At 40.6% G+C, this 17,672-nt stretch overlaps 1 protein-coding gene across 1 annotated transcript in view; it reads right to left on the bottom strand.

The window, feature by feature from the left end:
* Positions 1-17,672, bottom strand: part of myo3b (myosin IIIB) — a 113,382-nt gene that overhangs the window by 74,289 nt on the left and 21,421 nt on the right. Inside the window, exons 10-21 of the mRNA XM_021597137.2 lie at positions 10,533-10,688; positions 6,852-6,936; positions 6,629-6,745; positions 6,422-6,526; positions 6,166-6,249; positions 5,761-5,963; positions 5,560-5,658; positions 5,319-5,433; positions 3,509-3,635; positions 3,132-3,342; positions 2,141-2,288; positions 122-275 (exon numbers count right to left, since the gene is read on the bottom strand). Of these exons, the coding sequence (XP_021452812.2) occupies positions 122-275; positions 2,141-2,288; positions 3,132-3,342; positions 3,509-3,635; positions 5,319-5,433; positions 5,560-5,658; positions 5,761-5,963; positions 6,166-6,249; positions 6,422-6,526; positions 6,629-6,745; positions 6,852-6,936; positions 10,533-10,688 (1,604 nt within the window). The remainder of the gene's footprint in view (positions 1-121; positions 276-2,140; positions 2,289-3,131; positions 3,343-3,508; positions 3,636-5,318; positions 5,434-5,559; positions 5,659-5,760; positions 5,964-6,165; positions 6,250-6,421; positions 6,527-6,628; positions 6,746-6,851; positions 6,937-10,532; positions 10,689-17,672) is intronic.

Below are 17,672 nucleotides of genomic sequence, written 5' to 3'. Positions count from 1 at the left end.
TTATGATTATTTTTTAACTCTGCATTTCTGGGAAGGGCTCATAAACAAGCATTTCACAGTTAGACTACAGCCATTGAAAACAGTGTATGTGACAAATAAAAATTGATTTGATTTGTCTTACCCACTAGGGTCTGGTCGGTGGCCTGAGGGAAGCGGCTCTCCTCATCCAGCAGAGAGAGCAGGCCCATGGGCTTCTGGAGGAACATGTCCAGGATAGGACGGTTGTCCTCATACTCCACCAGGCTGGCATCCACCCCCTCGCTCTGGTACTCCATCTAATTAAAACACACAGAATTTAGAACATTGCACAGTTAATGATTTCAATAAATAACCCAATTAAACAATCTAGGCTAAATAAGCATGTTTTTTATTTAATTTAAATACAGTCCTTAAAGCAACAGCACCACTGTGATGCAGAGACACTCCAGTTATGATTTCTGAAGTCAGTCGCTGAAATTATACAGAACTGTTCTGAAATAACAGATAGAGCCACGTACTAATTCATAATTTAGTTCCATTTGCAAATAACCCAGAGTCATATCACATTATTGCATCTGCTTAATTTAGATCAAAAAGTTATTTTAAATATATATTTTACTAATAAAGTGGAACCAATGGATCTAAACCGTCCTCATGTTTAAATCATTAACTTGGAATAATCAGCTTCTGTGTACCACTGGATTGAAGCCATTTCCACATTATAAAAATCCCTTTTCCGCTAAGCACTAGCGCTACATCGAAAGCAACTAATACTTCTACGTAACAAATCATGCAGGAAAGTTGCCTAGCTAAGAACCAGGAATTAAGTATGCCTAGTTAAGCCTTGGTAAAGTAAATATACAGGACAGTTTCAGAACACAGCCCCAATATAGTTCAGTTCTTCTCTATTCATTAGACTGAATAAAGTGATCACTTTATAAATACCAACTCTCTCTGATTCCCTTGAGAGGAATTGCTAAAGAGCCAACATTAAGACAAAAGGACACAAGAGCAAAAAGTGCTCTTGATTAATGTCTATACAGTGTTGTCAGTGAAAACGAAAAGCTCCCACACTCCAGGGTAAAAAGCTTAATTAAATCAATTAAAGATGCACTATGCAGAAATCGCTCTGCCATTTCCTGGTTGTTAAAATTCTAATAGCTCGCCTAATTTAAGTTTATGTGACAAAACAAGCAAGCATAGCGTAGAGAGAGTATCATTGTACCATCTAAACCGCTATTAAATATATTTTCCATATCCAAAAAGATTGTATTTTCAGCTGTTTGAAGTTGGTGAACAAAACCGAATGCAAAAGAAGCAAAAATGAAACTTAAGCATGGGAAGCATTCAAATAGCGCACATAGAACAGATCTACCGCTTCTTAGACTTGCTTTCAATGAGAATGACAGATTTATAACACAGATTTCTATGTGAATTTGCTCAGGTTGCCCAAAAAGTTATAATCTCTAGTATGTAACGGTGAAAAACATTCATGTTAACATCATATAAACGGGCCTCCCGGGTGGCGCAGTGGTTAAGGGCGCTGTACTGCAGCGCCAGCTGTGCCACCAGAGACTCTGGGTTCGCACCCAGGCTCTGCATCGCCATGGGGCGACGCACAATTGGCCTAGCGTCGTCTGGGTTAGGGAGGGGTTGGCCGGTAGGGATATCCTTGTCTCATCGCGTGTTTCCTCTGATACATTGGTGCGGATGGCTTCCGGGTTGGATGTGCGCTGTGTTAAGAAGCAGTGCGGCTTGGTTGGGTTGTGTATCGGAGGACGCATGACTTTCAACCTTCCAGCCTCTCCCGAGCCCGTACGGGAGTTGTAGCGATGAGACACGATAGTAGCTACTAAACAATTGGATACCATGAAATTGGGGAGAAAACGGGGTAAAATTCAAAAAACATAATATAAACGCTATAAAGAAGATAACGCTGGATTACAATGTTTCAAAGAGACACTTCCTCCGTGATTGATGAACAAGCCGGCATGCTATATCACGACTTTAAATATACAAAATGATGCTCAACAAAAATGGTCAACGTGTACTACATACAACAAAATGACATTTTCAGCACCTTCAATTGTCACTGTTAATGGACTTACTGGAGTTACAGAAACATTCTCTAAAACATGAGCCACCCCATCTGCAGGCTCACCTGTTCCAGGGCAAAAATGTGTTGGTTGAAGTAAAACTGAATCTGTTCATTTGCAATGTTGATGCAGAGTTGCTCAAAGGAGTTCTTCTTGAAGTTCTCGAATCCAAAGATGTCCAGTATTCCCACATTCATGCCACTTTCTGCCACACTTCAAAGGGGAAAACCAGGACAGACAAACAAAGTTCATCTTGTGTGGAACTGTGTGAACCACATTGACTTATGAAACTTTAATGATGAAGCAAGTCCAACCCAAATACAGAATATTTTGATCTGAATGGCTAATTCTACTGTTACGGGGGAGTCCTAATGAACTTTTAAACAAAAGTGCTGAAAGTTCAGAGATCCTTGACTATGATCAGTTAATCATAAACTGTTAATTGCTTGGCAAGGGTTGTACAAACAGATTGATATATAACTGTGATCGACACAAATCGACACAATACTTAATTTAGGCCTACACTAGATACAGAGCTTACAACACATACGCACAGAGTGATTTCACTTTTTATTGCTAAGATCGAGTGACATCATTTCCCATAATCCCTTTCATTAACAAGACATTCGAGGTCACCTTTTGTCTTGGTTAACAGGTTATTAATGGCAATAACAGAGTGTACAGATGACTGAAGTGGAAACAGACCCTGTGGGCCTTCTATACAGCTCAGAGAGAGAAGATGACTCCCTGACAGTCCACGCTCACATTTATGAGGGGATTCTTTTGGATCAATGAGCAAACCTTTACAGTCTCTCTGAAGTCTCTTTAATCATCAGAATATTATTTCCTCAGCACGTAACTCTGCATAAAACATTTACTCGACTTATTTTTCTCCCTTTCTTGTCTTGTGATGTCCATTGCTATTCTACTCCACGTGTTTGGTTCTCTACTCAGACGTAAAGGTCACTAGAGCTTGATAATATGCAGCAGCATCCACACACACGGTAGTGTGAAGCACAGTGCAACAACCAAAAGACAAAGAGACCTTACACTTACCAGATATTCATATCAGGCTGCAGGAGGGCATTGATGCGGTTGACTATCCAGCTGAAGAGGCGTCCGTACAGAGCCTTGGACATGGCGTCCCGGACATCGGTGGCTTTGTCTACAGTATTGGTGCGGATGATTGTCTCTCCACGGGTCACCACACAGTGGGACGTCAGGGCCTCCGTGAGCTCCTCGGGGCCGATGCAGAGCAAGGCCGCAGCTGAGGGACAGGGCAGGTTCATGTCACAGTCACACAGAGTAGCAAGGAAACAACCATTCAGCCATATTGTGTAAATACAAAAAGAGGTGGGAATGTTACTATCAATTCTTAACCTGAACAAGAAAAAATTGTGTTTGCTAATAATACTGAAGTACAGTTGTCTTACCATTTTCCAAGGCCTCAACATTAGGCACTTCACTTTTATCAGTCTGGTGTTGGGAAGTAATGGCAGTGAATTCAATATTTCCTGTATTCAAAATGGCGCAGAGAATTCTGTATACAGAATTGACCTCCTGTTAAAAAATAAGCACAGTAATCAGTGTACAGTGAGTGAAGAAATGCTATGGATATTTAGACACAGTACCAGTCAAAAGTTTGGAGACACCTACTCATTCAAGGGTTTTTATTTATTTTTAATATTTTCTACATTGTAGAATAATAGTGGAGACATCAGAACTATGAAATAACACAAATGGAATCATGTAGTAACCAAAAAAGTGTTAAACAAAACACATTTCATATTTTAGATTCTTCAAAGTAGCCATCCTTTGCCTTGATGACAGCTTTGCACACTCTTGGCATTCTCTCAACCAGTTTCATGAGGTAACCTGGAATGCATTTCAATTAACAGGTGTGCCTTGTTAAAAGTTCATTTGAGGAATTTCTTTCCTTCTTAATGTGTTTGAGCCAGTTGTGTTGTGACAAGGTAGGGTTGGTATACAGAAGATAGCCCTATTTGGTAAAAGACCAAGTCCATATTAAGGCAAGAACAGCTCAAATAAGCAAAGAGAAACAACAGTCCATCATTACTTTAAGACATGAAGGTCAGTCAATCAGAAACATTTCAAGAACTTAGTTTCTGCAGTCGCAAAACCATCAAGTGCTATGATGAAACTGGCTCTCATGAGGATGCCACAGGAAAGGAAGACCCAGAGTTACCTCTGCTATAGACGATAGGTTCATTAGAGTTACCAGCCTCAGAAATTGCAGCCCAAATAAATTCTTCACAGAGTTCAAGTAACAGACACATCAACTGTTCAGAGGAGACTGCATGAATCAGGCCTTCATTGTCAAATTGCTTCAAAGAAACCACTACTAAAGGACACCCATAAGAAGAGACTAGCTTGGACCAAGAAACATAAGCAATGGACATTAGACCGGTGGAAATCTGTCCTTTGGTCTGATGAGTCCAAATTAGAGATATTTGGTTCCAACTGCTGTGTCTTTGTGAGACATAGAGTAGGTGAACAGATGATCTCCACATGTGTGGTTCCCACCGTGATGCATGGAGGAGGAGGTGTGATGGTGTGGGTGTGCTTTGCTGGTGACACTGTCTGTGATTTATTTAGAATTCAAGGCACACTTAAAAAGCATGGCAACCACAGCATTCTGCAGCGATACACCATCCCATCTGGTTTGCGCTTAGTGGGACTAACATTTGTTTTTCAACAGGACAATGTCCCAACACACCTCCAGGCTGTGTAAGGCCTATTTGACCAGAAAGGAGAGTGATGGAGTGCTGCATCAGATGACCTGGCCTCCACAATCACCTGACCTCAACCCAATTGAGATGGTTTGGGATGAGTTGGACCGCAGAGTGAAGGAAAAGCAGTGCTCAGCATATGTAGGAACTACTTCAAGAATGTTGGAGAAGCATTCCAGGTGAAGCTGGTTGAGAAAATGCCAAGATTGTGCAAAGCTGTCATCAAGGCAAAGGGTGGCTCCTTTGAAAAATCTAAAATATATTTTGATGTGTTTAACACTTTTTGGGTTACTACATGATTCCATTTGTGTTATTTCATAGTTTTGATGTCTTCACTATTATTCTACAATGTAGAAAATATTAAAAATAAATAAAGACCCTTGAATGAGTAGGTGTGTCCAAACTTTTGACTGGTACTGTATGTTCTCAGACAAGGCAAATAAAAATAATGTTCACACATTTGCTTTTAAACGAACAGAGAAACTGTACCTACCTCGTCAGTGAAGCCAATGATGCGGAAACAGTCCTGAATGGCATCAAACTGCTCCTTGTACAGTTTACTGGAGACAATGTCCTGCATCACTTTGCCATGTTGATTTTCAATATATCTAGACAGAAACACAGTTTTCAGTGCCAGTTTCTGCATTAGTCAAGTGATAGGAAATAACTCACTATATTCAGTCTGTATTGAGGTGCCAAGTAATCAAAGCCAAGTAAAGTGATGAAATGCTAACCTGGGGGGTTTCTTGTCAGGTAATCTGTACTTCTTCAGCTTCTCTTGGTGATACAGACCGGCATATATGTAGTAGAATATGTGGAAGTTTTTCTCTCCCCTAAGAGCATAAAGAGAAACAGTTAGCCATCTAGCCAGTTAACTTCAATTGAGGATAACAGTTGTGATGAATAATATCCCTAGCACATCTTTCCATTCTTACGTGGCCTGTTTGATGACCCTGGACTTCTCCAGCAGGTACTCTGAGATCTTGGCCCCCATGACGGCCCCGGTGGGGGTAAACTTCATCTCCAGGTACTTCCCAAAGCGACTGGAGTTGTCGTTAATGGCCGTGCACGCGTTGCCAAACGCCTCCACCAGGGGATTCACCTGGAGGATCTTCTCCCGCAGCGTCCGATTGTTTGCCTGGGATCACAGTCAAAAAAAACAAAAACATTTTGGGGGGGTGGGGGCATAACTCCCTCCAGAGACAACACAAACTAGATGTGTAGGACTGAATCAATCAGTGTCCAGTCTGTCCATTCAATAATGAATTCCACTGAGGTTCAATATTTATGAACATGATGATGGACTGAGAGCACCAGATTTTTTAGTAAACAAGCAGTACCTTTCCCAGAAAGGTGAGATGCTGGACAATCAGATGGGCACTCTCTGTCTTCCCAGCTCCACTCTCTCCACTGATGATGATGCACTGAAATATAGGGACACAACAACTTTGTCATCGGGATGTTTTTAACAAGCACATCATTAGATCTCTAAACAAGAAAATGTTTTTGTTTAATGCCAATGATAACATTATCCATATGAACCGGCATTTCACTAAATAGGACTTCCTCACACAAAGTGTATCCCCCCTCAAGTACCTGGTCTTTGCAGAAGGTCACCATGCCCTGGTATGCTGCATCAGCAGTAGCAAAGATGTGGGGAGGATTGTCTGCTCGCTTCACCCCATGGTACAGCTTAGAGAACTGTGAACAGACACCCCACATTAGAATATCAATACCGTTCTGTCTTTACAGAGGTGTGAAGAGGAATTATGGCACACAATGGCACTGCCGTAGCAAACAAACCTGTGGCGAGTAGATGCTTAGAGTTTGAAAAGGATTGAGAGCGATGAGGATGTCTCCAACGTATGTGTATATCTGCAGCTCGTCATATCTCTTCGAGAGGTGTTTGATGATGGTCTCCTGCGGAGAAGAAGAACACATACAGTGGGTACTGTGTACAATACCTACATTATTCACATACCATCCTCTAGTCCAACAACAACGAAGTCAAAGTATGAAATCTTACCTCATCTAAAAACTCCAGGTTCACCAGATCATCATCGGGACTTGTCTCTATTATGAGTGTTTTACGAGTATTGATTCTTTCATGCCTGTTGGAGTAAAGGAGATAATACTGGGTTAGAAAGCATTACAGTGACGAAAGAATACAGATACATTACTAATACTAATCTGGATATAAAATCAATTCATCTAGATGGGTTGCCAGTTGGCCCATAAGGGTGTTCCCCAGGGAGATCTCCACCATTATCACAGGCTGTGATTGCTCTTCATCTCCGTTTGACCCATCACTCTACAATGGGGCCTACTGGTCAGAGGTCAGCACGGAGGCAACTGCCTCATTGGGATTATGCAAACCCCCAAGGGCCTATTGCGGTGATGTTTGTTTGTTGGTGTGTGTGTGTGTGTGTGTGTGTGTGTGTGTGTGTGTGTGTGTGTGTGTGTGTGTGTGTGTGTGTGTGTGTGCGTGTGTGTGTGTGCGCATGTAAGCGAATAGATTAATCAGCACTTTTGTCAAGAACATCAAGCTCTAAAATAACAGTTATCACCACTTAAATATTGCACCCAGAAATTCCAGTCAAGTTCAGATACAAAACCTAACATGAACAATGAAATGGACCAACATCTCAGTCACAGAGTGTATCTATTCTATGATAATAAATAATAGATACACTGAGTGTACAAAACATTTCCATGACAGACTGACCAGGTGAACCCAGGTGAAAGCTATGATCCCTTATTGATGTCACTTGTTAAATCCACTTCAATCAGTGTAGATGAAGGGGAGGAGACAGGTTAAAGAAGGATTTTTAAGCTTTGAGACAGTTGAGACATGGATTGTGTATGTGTGCCATTCAGAGGATGACAAGATAAAATATTTAAGTGCCTTTGAACGGGGTATGGTAGTAGGTGCCAGGCACATCAGTTTGAGTGTTTCAAGAACTGCAACGCTGCTGGGTTTTTCACGCTCAACAGTTTCCCGTGTGTATCAAGAATCAGGCTGTTCTGAGGGTAAAAGGGGATGCAACTCAATATTAGGAAGGTGTTCATAAAGTTTTGTACACTCAGTGTATATGAAGTGAATAACATAATAGTAAATCCATCCTACGAGTAAACAATGATTTCCCATTTTGGAAGATTACATATCACAGCATAGGCACAGACACATGCATACACACACACGATAACATACGTACTATACACACACATACACATGGATTTTGTGTTGTAGATATGTGGTGGTGGAGTAGGGGTCTGAGGGCACACACTTAGTGTGTTGTGAGATCTGTTATGAATGTATTGTAATGCTTTTAAAATTGTACGACTGCCTTAATGTTGCTGGACCCCAGGAAGAGTAGCTGCTGCCTTGGATCCATAATAAACACAAATATTCTGAGTAGAAATCCTACAGAAGTTCAACAGGGAAACATAATGACACAACTGCCAATGGAGCACTGTGTAGTATGGAATCCTCAACACGTTCTTCTCCAGAGACATCCCTTCTGAAAAATATTAAAGGCCCTCAGCTTGTACCTTCTCTTACTTCGGAGCATGATACATGTTGTAAAACCATTCCACCTACTTAAATCTGCCTGTCTCCTGTCTGTGCACTGTGCTGATCTTTGGCTGATCTTTGGCACCAGTGACTAAAACTGGGAAAGCACAGTTCATTTTCCTTCAAGCCTCTAATCTCATTATGCACTTTCACTGTGGACAGGGACATAAGATCCCCATCTCACCACACACACACACACTGGAGTAAACACACACACCTGACATGGAATCAAGACTCTCTCTCATTCAATGGCATGTGCACTTAGCTCTTTTCTTTAGGGACATGGAAAAGTATTCCGCAAACAGATCATTGGGGAAATAACAAGGTAAACAGATTAGTTTTGCAATCACAAACAACAGATTTGGAATAAAAACTCATGGCATACCAGTTATAAATCATTCAAAATTCTTAATTCAGTGATAATGCGACCTGCAAGGTTGAACAGTTAGCATTTTCCACAAGTAAATCAATCGGAGACTAAAGTGTTTTATTCCCTCATTGGTTTAATCATATGGGTGGAGGGCTGCTCTGTTCTAAATGCTCCTCGTTGTCACACTGTTAAAAGATCAATTGGGATAAAAAGCTTTTCTTAATCTAACTTTGAGTCAGCACAATCACTCATATCAAATTAGTTCCACTCCACTAACTTCTCTTTAATCACATCATTTTCATAACTTCGGCTACACATCATACACTATATATACAAAAGTATGTGGACACCCTTTCAAACTAGTGGACTCGGATATTTCAGCCACACCCATTGATGATAGGTGTATAAAATTGAGCACACAGCCATGCAATCTCCATAGACAAATATTGGCAGTATAATGGCCTTACTGAAGAATTCAGTAACTTTCAACGTCAGTTCATAAAATTTCTGCCCTGTTAGAGCTGCCCTGGTCGACTGTAAGTGCTGCTATTGTGAAGTGGAAACGTCTAGGAGCAACAACGGATCAAACGCAAAGTGGTAGGTCACACAAGCTCCCAGAACTGCAGGGTGCTGAAGCGCACAGCGCAACACTCACTACCAAGTTACAAACTGCCTCTGGAAGCAATGTCAGCACAATAACTGTTCGTCGGGTACTTCAGAAAATGGGCTTCCATGGTCAAGCAGCCGCACACAAGCCTAAGATCACCATGTGCAATGCCAAGAGTTGGCTGCAGTGGTGTAAAGCTCGCCGCCATTGGACTCTGGAGCAGTGGAAATGCGTTCTCTGGAGTGATGAATCACGCTTCACCATCTAGCAATCTGACGGACGAATCTGGATTTGGCGGATGCCAGGAGAATGCTACCTGCCTGAATGCATAGTGCCAACTGTAAAGTTTGGTGGTGGAGCTATAATGGTCTGGGGCTGTTTTTCATGGTTCAGGCTAGGCCCCTTAGTTCCAGTGAAGGGAAATCTTAACGCTACGGCATACAATGACATTCTAGACGATTCTGTGCTTCCAACTATGAGGAAACAGTTTGGGGGATGCCCTTTCCTGTTTCAGCATGACAATGCCCCCATGCACCCAGCAAGGTTCATACAGAACTGGTATGTCAAGATCGGTGTGGAAGAACTTGACTGGCCTGTACAGAGCCCTGAACTCAAACCCATCGAACACCTATGGGATGAATTGGAACGCCGACTGCGAGCCATGCTTAACCGCCCAACATCAGTGCCCGACCTCACTAATACTCTTGTGGCTGAATGGAAGCAAGTCCCCGCAGCAATGTTCCAACATCTAGTGGAAAGCCTTCTCAGAAGCATTAAAGGGGGGACCAACTCCATATTAATGCCCATGATTTTGGAACGAGATGTTCGACACAGAAGTCCACATACTTTTGGTCACGTAGTATATCTGTTACACTAGTTTGGACGGACACAACAGTTGAAGGAAATGAAACCCTGCCACCCACTGGTGAGAAAACACATCTCATCTCAGCATTTCATCCAGGTCACTCTGTCTTGCTCCATAGCATTGTCACTCCACTGTATATTAATTAATCAGCAATATATATAACATCATTTGATTGATAGATTTAACAGATGTCATCTCAGAGAGATACATCAATGAGATCTGCAGAGGGGATTGTTTCAGAATTCTTTAACTGAGAATGTTAGCATTTCTCTGAGTAGACGACACACTTACTTGGTCTTGAGTTTGCAGCCCAGGTCTTGTTGCTCGCAGATTAGTGTGGACAGCTGTTGACCGAGAGCCATTTCTTTGCCATGGGCCTGCTTAATGAAGGGGTGTTCCAAGAGGTGGGTCACAGACGGACGAGTCTCAAAATCCTTTATCAGACACCTGTGTAGCGAAATAACACAATTACAACATAATCATTTAATCATGATACATTTTAAAAAAAAGTCCAAGTACAACCTTTTTTGGGGTTTAAACCCTCAGTTCACTAATACACTGTTCACTAATACCTGAACATTTTACAAAGCGGATTTTTCTGGATTATCTCTGACACAAGTGTGTTCAGTAGGGTGCTTCTATGGAGCTTCTCATCAGTGCTTCTGTGTCTGGGTGACTGACCAATGTGTCCCCTCTGTGAGCACCACATGGTCTGGTCATCACCATGGCCCCCAGTGCAAACAGGTCTGTTTCTGGATCGCTCCTATCTGCTCCTTGCAGTGTTTACTCAGAGCCCACTTTTTGTCATAGTGTTCATATCCCAGCAAATCGGGAACATTCCCAGAACATTAGCTAATATTCCCATTAAGTTCTAGTTAGGGTTTTATCTAACATTAGGATGATAACATCCCCAAAACATTGTTTTTGATACAAATTTAAAAAATCATTCTCAATTTTTTTTAAATAAAATATCCTTGGAATGTTCTCTTAACATTCACTAAAATGTTGTGCATAACGTCTGTAACAACTGCCACAGAACATTTCCCAAACGTTCTCATTAGGGTTCCAGGTAATGTAATAACACAATGTACCAGTAATGTTTTAGAACATACTGCTGCAACAAAATGTGAGAGCAACATTCTGGGAACATCAGGCGTATGTGTTATACAAACATTGTATAATCATCAGCACAACTGGACAGTTTTTGTGTTGTGAAAATAACATTTGCAGCTACATAACGAATGTTCTGGGAACTTTCACAGAATCAATTTTGGTTAGCTGGGATGTCACTAATTCTACTGCCTTTACATTATGATATAATCAATATGAAATATTTTCAAACCAGAGGCAATACATTGTTGTTCAAATAACTTTATATCACAAGTAAGATATTTTGTAAAATGTGTAGTCCATGGACATGGTGTGATACCGTTTCAAATGGTGAGGGTATTTAAACCAGCTGCCTAGCACTCAATTTGAAATGTATGTTTTTTTTAAGACAAAGTTATTCTGAAAAGACGTTACCATTAGTCATCGCACAGTATCTATCCCTTCAATTCAGAATATCCATCATTCCGTACCTAATCTAAACACTTAAATGCCTGAATATGTTTTGGTGTACTGCAACACAACAATGCAGGCAGGCGAGAGATAAGAGAATAATACCAATCTGACTCCTTCTACCTAATCTAGGCTGAAATTCTGCTTGCTCTTTCTATCAGTTTTTATGCTCTGGAAATTCATTCATAGAATTAATTAGTGTCAGGACATTAAGCAGAGGCTGCAGCCATTAGCTGAGCTGAGCAGTCAGGATGCTAAACATCAGGCCACTTTGTTATAAAAGGCAGCTCTTTTGGCTGCACAGGGACAGACACTGGTGATGCATTTATTATCGAGAGCAATGACAGTAGTTACCTACCCCACCCGCACACACACTGGTCTGGCTGAAAGCTGGAGAGTTCTCACAAACAGCCTGCCAGGCCTGATAACATTGTCCATGTTCCACACATTGTAGCCTGGTGGGCTTTGTTTGAGGAGATTATTTCTGATATCATACAATCCATTACCTTATACTCATGAGAGAGAGCAAAAGATTTAAAAAAGCACCCAATAAAATGCATTGTATCTGAATATAGAAAATGGTCAAATAGAAGAGGATGCATTACTATAAGACAGGGATCATCGACTATTTACAGCTGCGGGCCGATGTTTTCTTGAGCGGATGGTCAGTGGGCCGGAAAATCATTACAAATAATTTGTAGACTGTAAATTGACGGAAAGCCCAAACAGATATAATATTTCACTAAAACATAATAATTTCAAACCTTGCTTACAATCTGGAACAGGTTTCCCAAATGTAAATCACTCTGATTTGCACACACTGATTTGCTGGTGTTTTTACAGTGTTTTATGTCCCCCATCCCACTTTCTTAATTTTTTTGCTTAGAAAACATGGCGAGGACAAATAAAATCGGCATCAGTTGGGGAACAGGCATTTCATTACATTTTTTGGGACGAATCAAGTAAAGGTTGTATGAGCTATGTTCTCCAAGAATGAGTTTTTTAAGAGAAGCAATAAAGACGTCAGCATTCTCAATAAAGAAGGCAAAAAGGAAAACAATGAGGATCTTTAAAATAAACAAAAAGTATTCACACCTCTTGACTTTTTCAACATTTTGTTTTGTTCAGGGGTTGGAACCTGTTCAGGGAACAGAACCAAAAACCTATGTAATTTTTCAAGAAACAGAAACGGGAATGAAAGTAATCCGTTCTTAGCCTCCCGAGTGGCGCAGTGGTCTAAAGGCCTCACTACAGATCCGGGTTCGATCCCGGGCTGTGTTGCAGCCTGCCGTGACTGGGAGACCCATGAGGCGGCGCACAATTGGCCCAACGTCGTTCGGGTTAGGGGAGGGTTTGGCCGGCTGGGATGTCATGCACGAGCTCATGCACGCTGACTTCGGTCGCCAGCTGTACGGGGTTTCCTCTGACACATTGGTGTGGCTGGCTTCCGGGTTTAGCGAGCAGTGTGTCAAGAAGCAGTGCGGCTTGGCGGGGTTGTGTTTCAGATGACGCATGGCTCTCAACCTTCGCCTCTCCCGAGTCGGTATGGGAGTTGCAGTGATGGGACAAGACTGTAACTACCAATTGGATATGATGAAGGGGTAAAAAGTACCAAAAAATATCTATAAAGAAAGTGATCCATACTGTTCCGGAACAGAAACATTATTTTAAAAGCATGGGAACCGGTTAATAATATTATTTTACATTCCAGGCAACAAAGCCCTGACTCACTCTGTCACTCAGAAACGTATTCCAGTGTCTGCCTGCAAGCTGAAAATCTTTGCCAGTGTGTGTGTGTTTAGGCTACCTGCCCCTCCCCCTCAGAAGCATAGGCCTCTGTACTGACATTACAAGCGCAATTCAGAAGATAGGAAAATATATTTCAAATTACCTAGAGAAGAATGGGTTAACTTTTTCAATGCTAGTTAAGAATATTAGGGATCGGCGTCCCCTCAACGGGACAGTTGTAAATCATGCAGCGCCTTGTGTCACCATCACAGATTTTAGAGAAACAACAAATGTTGCTACAGATAAGTGTCTTATATCGGCTGAAAGCTTCAATTCTTGTTAACATAACTGCACTGTCAAATTTACAGTAGCTTTTACTGCAAAAATGCCATGCTATTGTTTGTGTAGAGCTCCTAACAAAACACTTTTTTTTTTACCGCGATAGGTTTGATAAATTCACCTCTGAAGGTGAAATGTGTACTTACATTCTGAAATTTTCCTCTTATTTATCATACAAAGGGTCCCAGAGATGACATGAAGTACCATTTTGTTAGATAAAATCCTTTTTCATATCCTAAAAAAGGTCTATGTAGCATGCACAATCGATTTTGTATTTCCACTCGTTCAATTTGCAAAGAAAGGAATCTCTGAAAATCTAACCCTAAACGTTGTTTCAACCAGACAAATCACGTCCGTATGTATTCCTCAGAGATCCTAGAATGTAACCAGACTTCACTATATCATTAAGGGTGTAGTATATCCTATAGGACGCCATATTTGGTCAGAGAGCGACGCCTTCATGGCACACCGATGACGTGGACAGTCTTCACTTGAACAACTCTAACTTTGACAAATAAGCACCAATCGGAGTCAAACGAAGCTAGCTAGATAGCCAATGAGTTGGGCTTTACGGGCTTTATCATCGTTGGGCTTTATCATCAAGAAACCATGTATCAGTCGCAAAATGTAGCTACACATTTTTTTTTTTAAAGAATATTCAGTTATGAATTTATGAAAACTGGTTGTTTTGCAAATCTTGAACTTATAATATGGCTACTAATACTGGAAAGCTAAGTCAAAGTTCAAGTATACAGATTTGACGATATTCTTTCAGAAAAATGTAATATGAATTCAATTGTCTCCTTCACGATTTGCCCAAATGTACCTGGGTGACTTCACACTAAATGTCATGTAGTTCGCTTATACTTCAAGTTATCCATCTGAAACTTTGCACACAAACTCTGCTGCCATCTTGTGGACACCATCGGAATTACAAGCAGAGTGATGGCTAGAACTGGGACCTTTCTCTTGCATTTCAAAGATGGTGGTAGAAAAGAAACGGTTGTTTTTTTCTTTGTATTTTCTTCTACCAGATCTATTGTATTATATTCTCCTACATTAGATTCCCATTTCCACAACCTTCTAAGTGTTTCCTTTCAAATGGTACCAAGAATATGCATATCCTTGCATCAGGGCCTGAGCTACAGGCAGTTAGATTTGGTATGTCATTTTAGGTGAAAATTGAAAAAAAGGGGGCTATCCCTTCAGAATACTATAGGTCTAGTTATTACGTTTCCCGATTTATTAACTACAAAAAGGTAAGAGGTGTTTTCAATTCTGGTGCTGCTCTGCACACACAAGAGTGCTAGCAAGCTAGCTCAAAGGACATTCAAAGTTCCTCCATAGAAGCCGCTCATCGTCGGTATAATTATGTGGACATAGCTAATTCAGATAATGCATGTCATAACAAGATGCCCAGCACTTCAAGCCTCTTCCTCAACCCTCTCTTAGGTCATGGCTAGAAGGGATCCAGCTTTTGTCAAATTAAAGTCAAAACTACAAATTAATTAAAAATGAAAAGCTGAAATGTCTTAAGTTAACAAGTATTCCACCCCTTTGTTATGGCAAGCCTAAAAAAGTTCAGGAGTAAAAATATGCTTGACAAGTCACAATATTTGCATGGATTTTTGAATGACTATCTCATCTCTATACCCCACACATACAATTATCTGTAAGGTCCCTCAGTTGAGCAGTGAATTTCCAACACAGATTCAACCACAAAGACCAGGGAGGTTTTCTAATGCCTCGCAAAGAAGGGCACCTATGGAGGGGTAAAAATTGTTTTTAAATCCCTTTGAGCATGGTGAAGTTATTAATTACACTCAGTTGTTGGAGAGGAAGGAAACAACTCAGGGATTTCTCCATGAGGCCAATGGTGACTTTAAAACACTTACAGAGTTTAATGGCTGTGATAGGAGAAAACAGAGGATGGATCAACAACATTGCAGTTAATCCACAATACTAATCTAAATGACAGAGTGAAAAGAAGTTAGCCTGTACAGAAGAAAAATATTAAAATATATGCATACTATTTGCAACAAGGCACTAAAGAAATACTGTAAAAAAAGAAAAAGCCTAAGCAATTCACTGTTTGTCCTGAATACAAAGTGTTATGTTTGGGGCAAATCCAATACAACACATTACTAAGTACCACTCTCCATATTTGCAAGCATAGTGGTTGCTGCATCATGTTCTCGGTATGCTTGTAATCGCTAATGGAATAGTGCTAAGTACAGGCAAAATCCTAGAGGAAAAGCTTTTTACTAGACACTGGGAGATGAATTCACCTTTCAGTAGGACAATAACTTAAAACAACAGGCCAAATCTACACTGGAGTTGCTTACCAAGAAGACAGTGAATGTTCCTGAGTGGCCAAGTTACAGTTTTGACTTAAATGTATGTGAAAATCTATGGCAAGACTTGAAAATGGTTGTCTAGCAATGATCAACAACCAATTTGACAGAGCTGGAAGAATTTTGAAAAGAATAATGGGAAAATGTTGCACAATCCCGGGGTGGAAAGCTCTTAGAGACTTACCCAGAATGACTCACAGCTGTAATCGCTGCCAAATGTGTTTCTACAAAGTATTGACTCAGGGGTGTGAACACTTATGCAAATGAGATATCTCTATTTAATTTTCAATACATTTGCAAATGTTTATAAAACACGCTTTCACTTTGTCATTATGGATGAAAGAAAAAAATATATTTCATCCATTTTGGATTCAGGCTGTAACACCACAAAATGTGTAATAGGTCAAGGGGTATGAATACTTTCTGAATGCACTGTAAAATGAGAAATCAGCTACTCTAGGGTACCTGTAACACAGCAACACCAGCTATTTGTTACTGTTCATGTGGGCCTTGAACCATCTCCTCAGCTCTCCAAGCGTCATCAAATTATTAAATAACAAGCCACACAAAAAGGTACAACATCTTAAAGCAGGGCTTTCCTACATGCATTATGAAACAAAAAGGCCTGCATGACAGGCCTTATGACAGGGGATCCATTCCAAGCAAAGCTTTAACAATATTACAACGCAGGAGTGTACAGGTCATACAACTCTACATTGGACTCAGCTACACCTTCTAATCCATCTCTGACAGACCTGGTGCTATGATAAATGCACGACTAACACAAATAAATGAGTCTATTAACCCTAATGGTTATGGGTTCACAGCTGTACTGTTTGATGTTTCCATTATTAATAATGAATTAATAACCACTGCCTTTCAATCTATTCCACCACTAATAATAACCCAATCCCCCAGCACCCACAAATAACCCCAGAAGAAATAGATTTTTTCTCTCTCATTTACTTGCACTGCATGCTAGATATTAAGGTTGTATATTCAGCGAGACTATTATGGGCCAATGTTGACATGATTTGTTTTCCACACTGGAGGGACTGATTACTTATCTTGTCCTAAAGATATAACTGATAAGTCAGTAGAATTAGTTTTTTCCTGTGACAGATTTACGCAAATGAAAACCGAGGAAATGCGAAGAGAAAAGGGTTGATACAATCTATCTTAAAAAAAGATCAATTTCTAGTCCTTTCCATTTCCAGTGATCAAAGGATGCCCAGAACCAAATGCGTAACCAGTGCATTCTGCCCCCTTGGCCAAATGGGAAAAGATTGAGGTCTCGCCATTGAAACCCATTCAAATAGGCTTGTGTTGTTTAAAAAGTAACAATGAATATATTTTGTTGTCATCACCATTAACCAACTGCATTAGAGCCAGTTGGTTGCAATCCCTTCAAAGACTAAATAAACACAAATAAACATGTATAGATAAATTC

Source organism: Oncorhynchus mykiss, chromosome 3, assembly GCF_013265735.2.
Source record: "Oncorhynchus mykiss isolate Arlee chromosome 3, USDA_OmykA_1.1, whole genome shotgun sequence".
Taxonomy (NCBI): Eukaryota; Metazoa; Chordata; class Actinopteri; order Salmoniformes; family Salmonidae; genus Oncorhynchus; species Oncorhynchus mykiss.
This window is presented reverse-complemented; position numbering and strand designations above follow the sequence as displayed.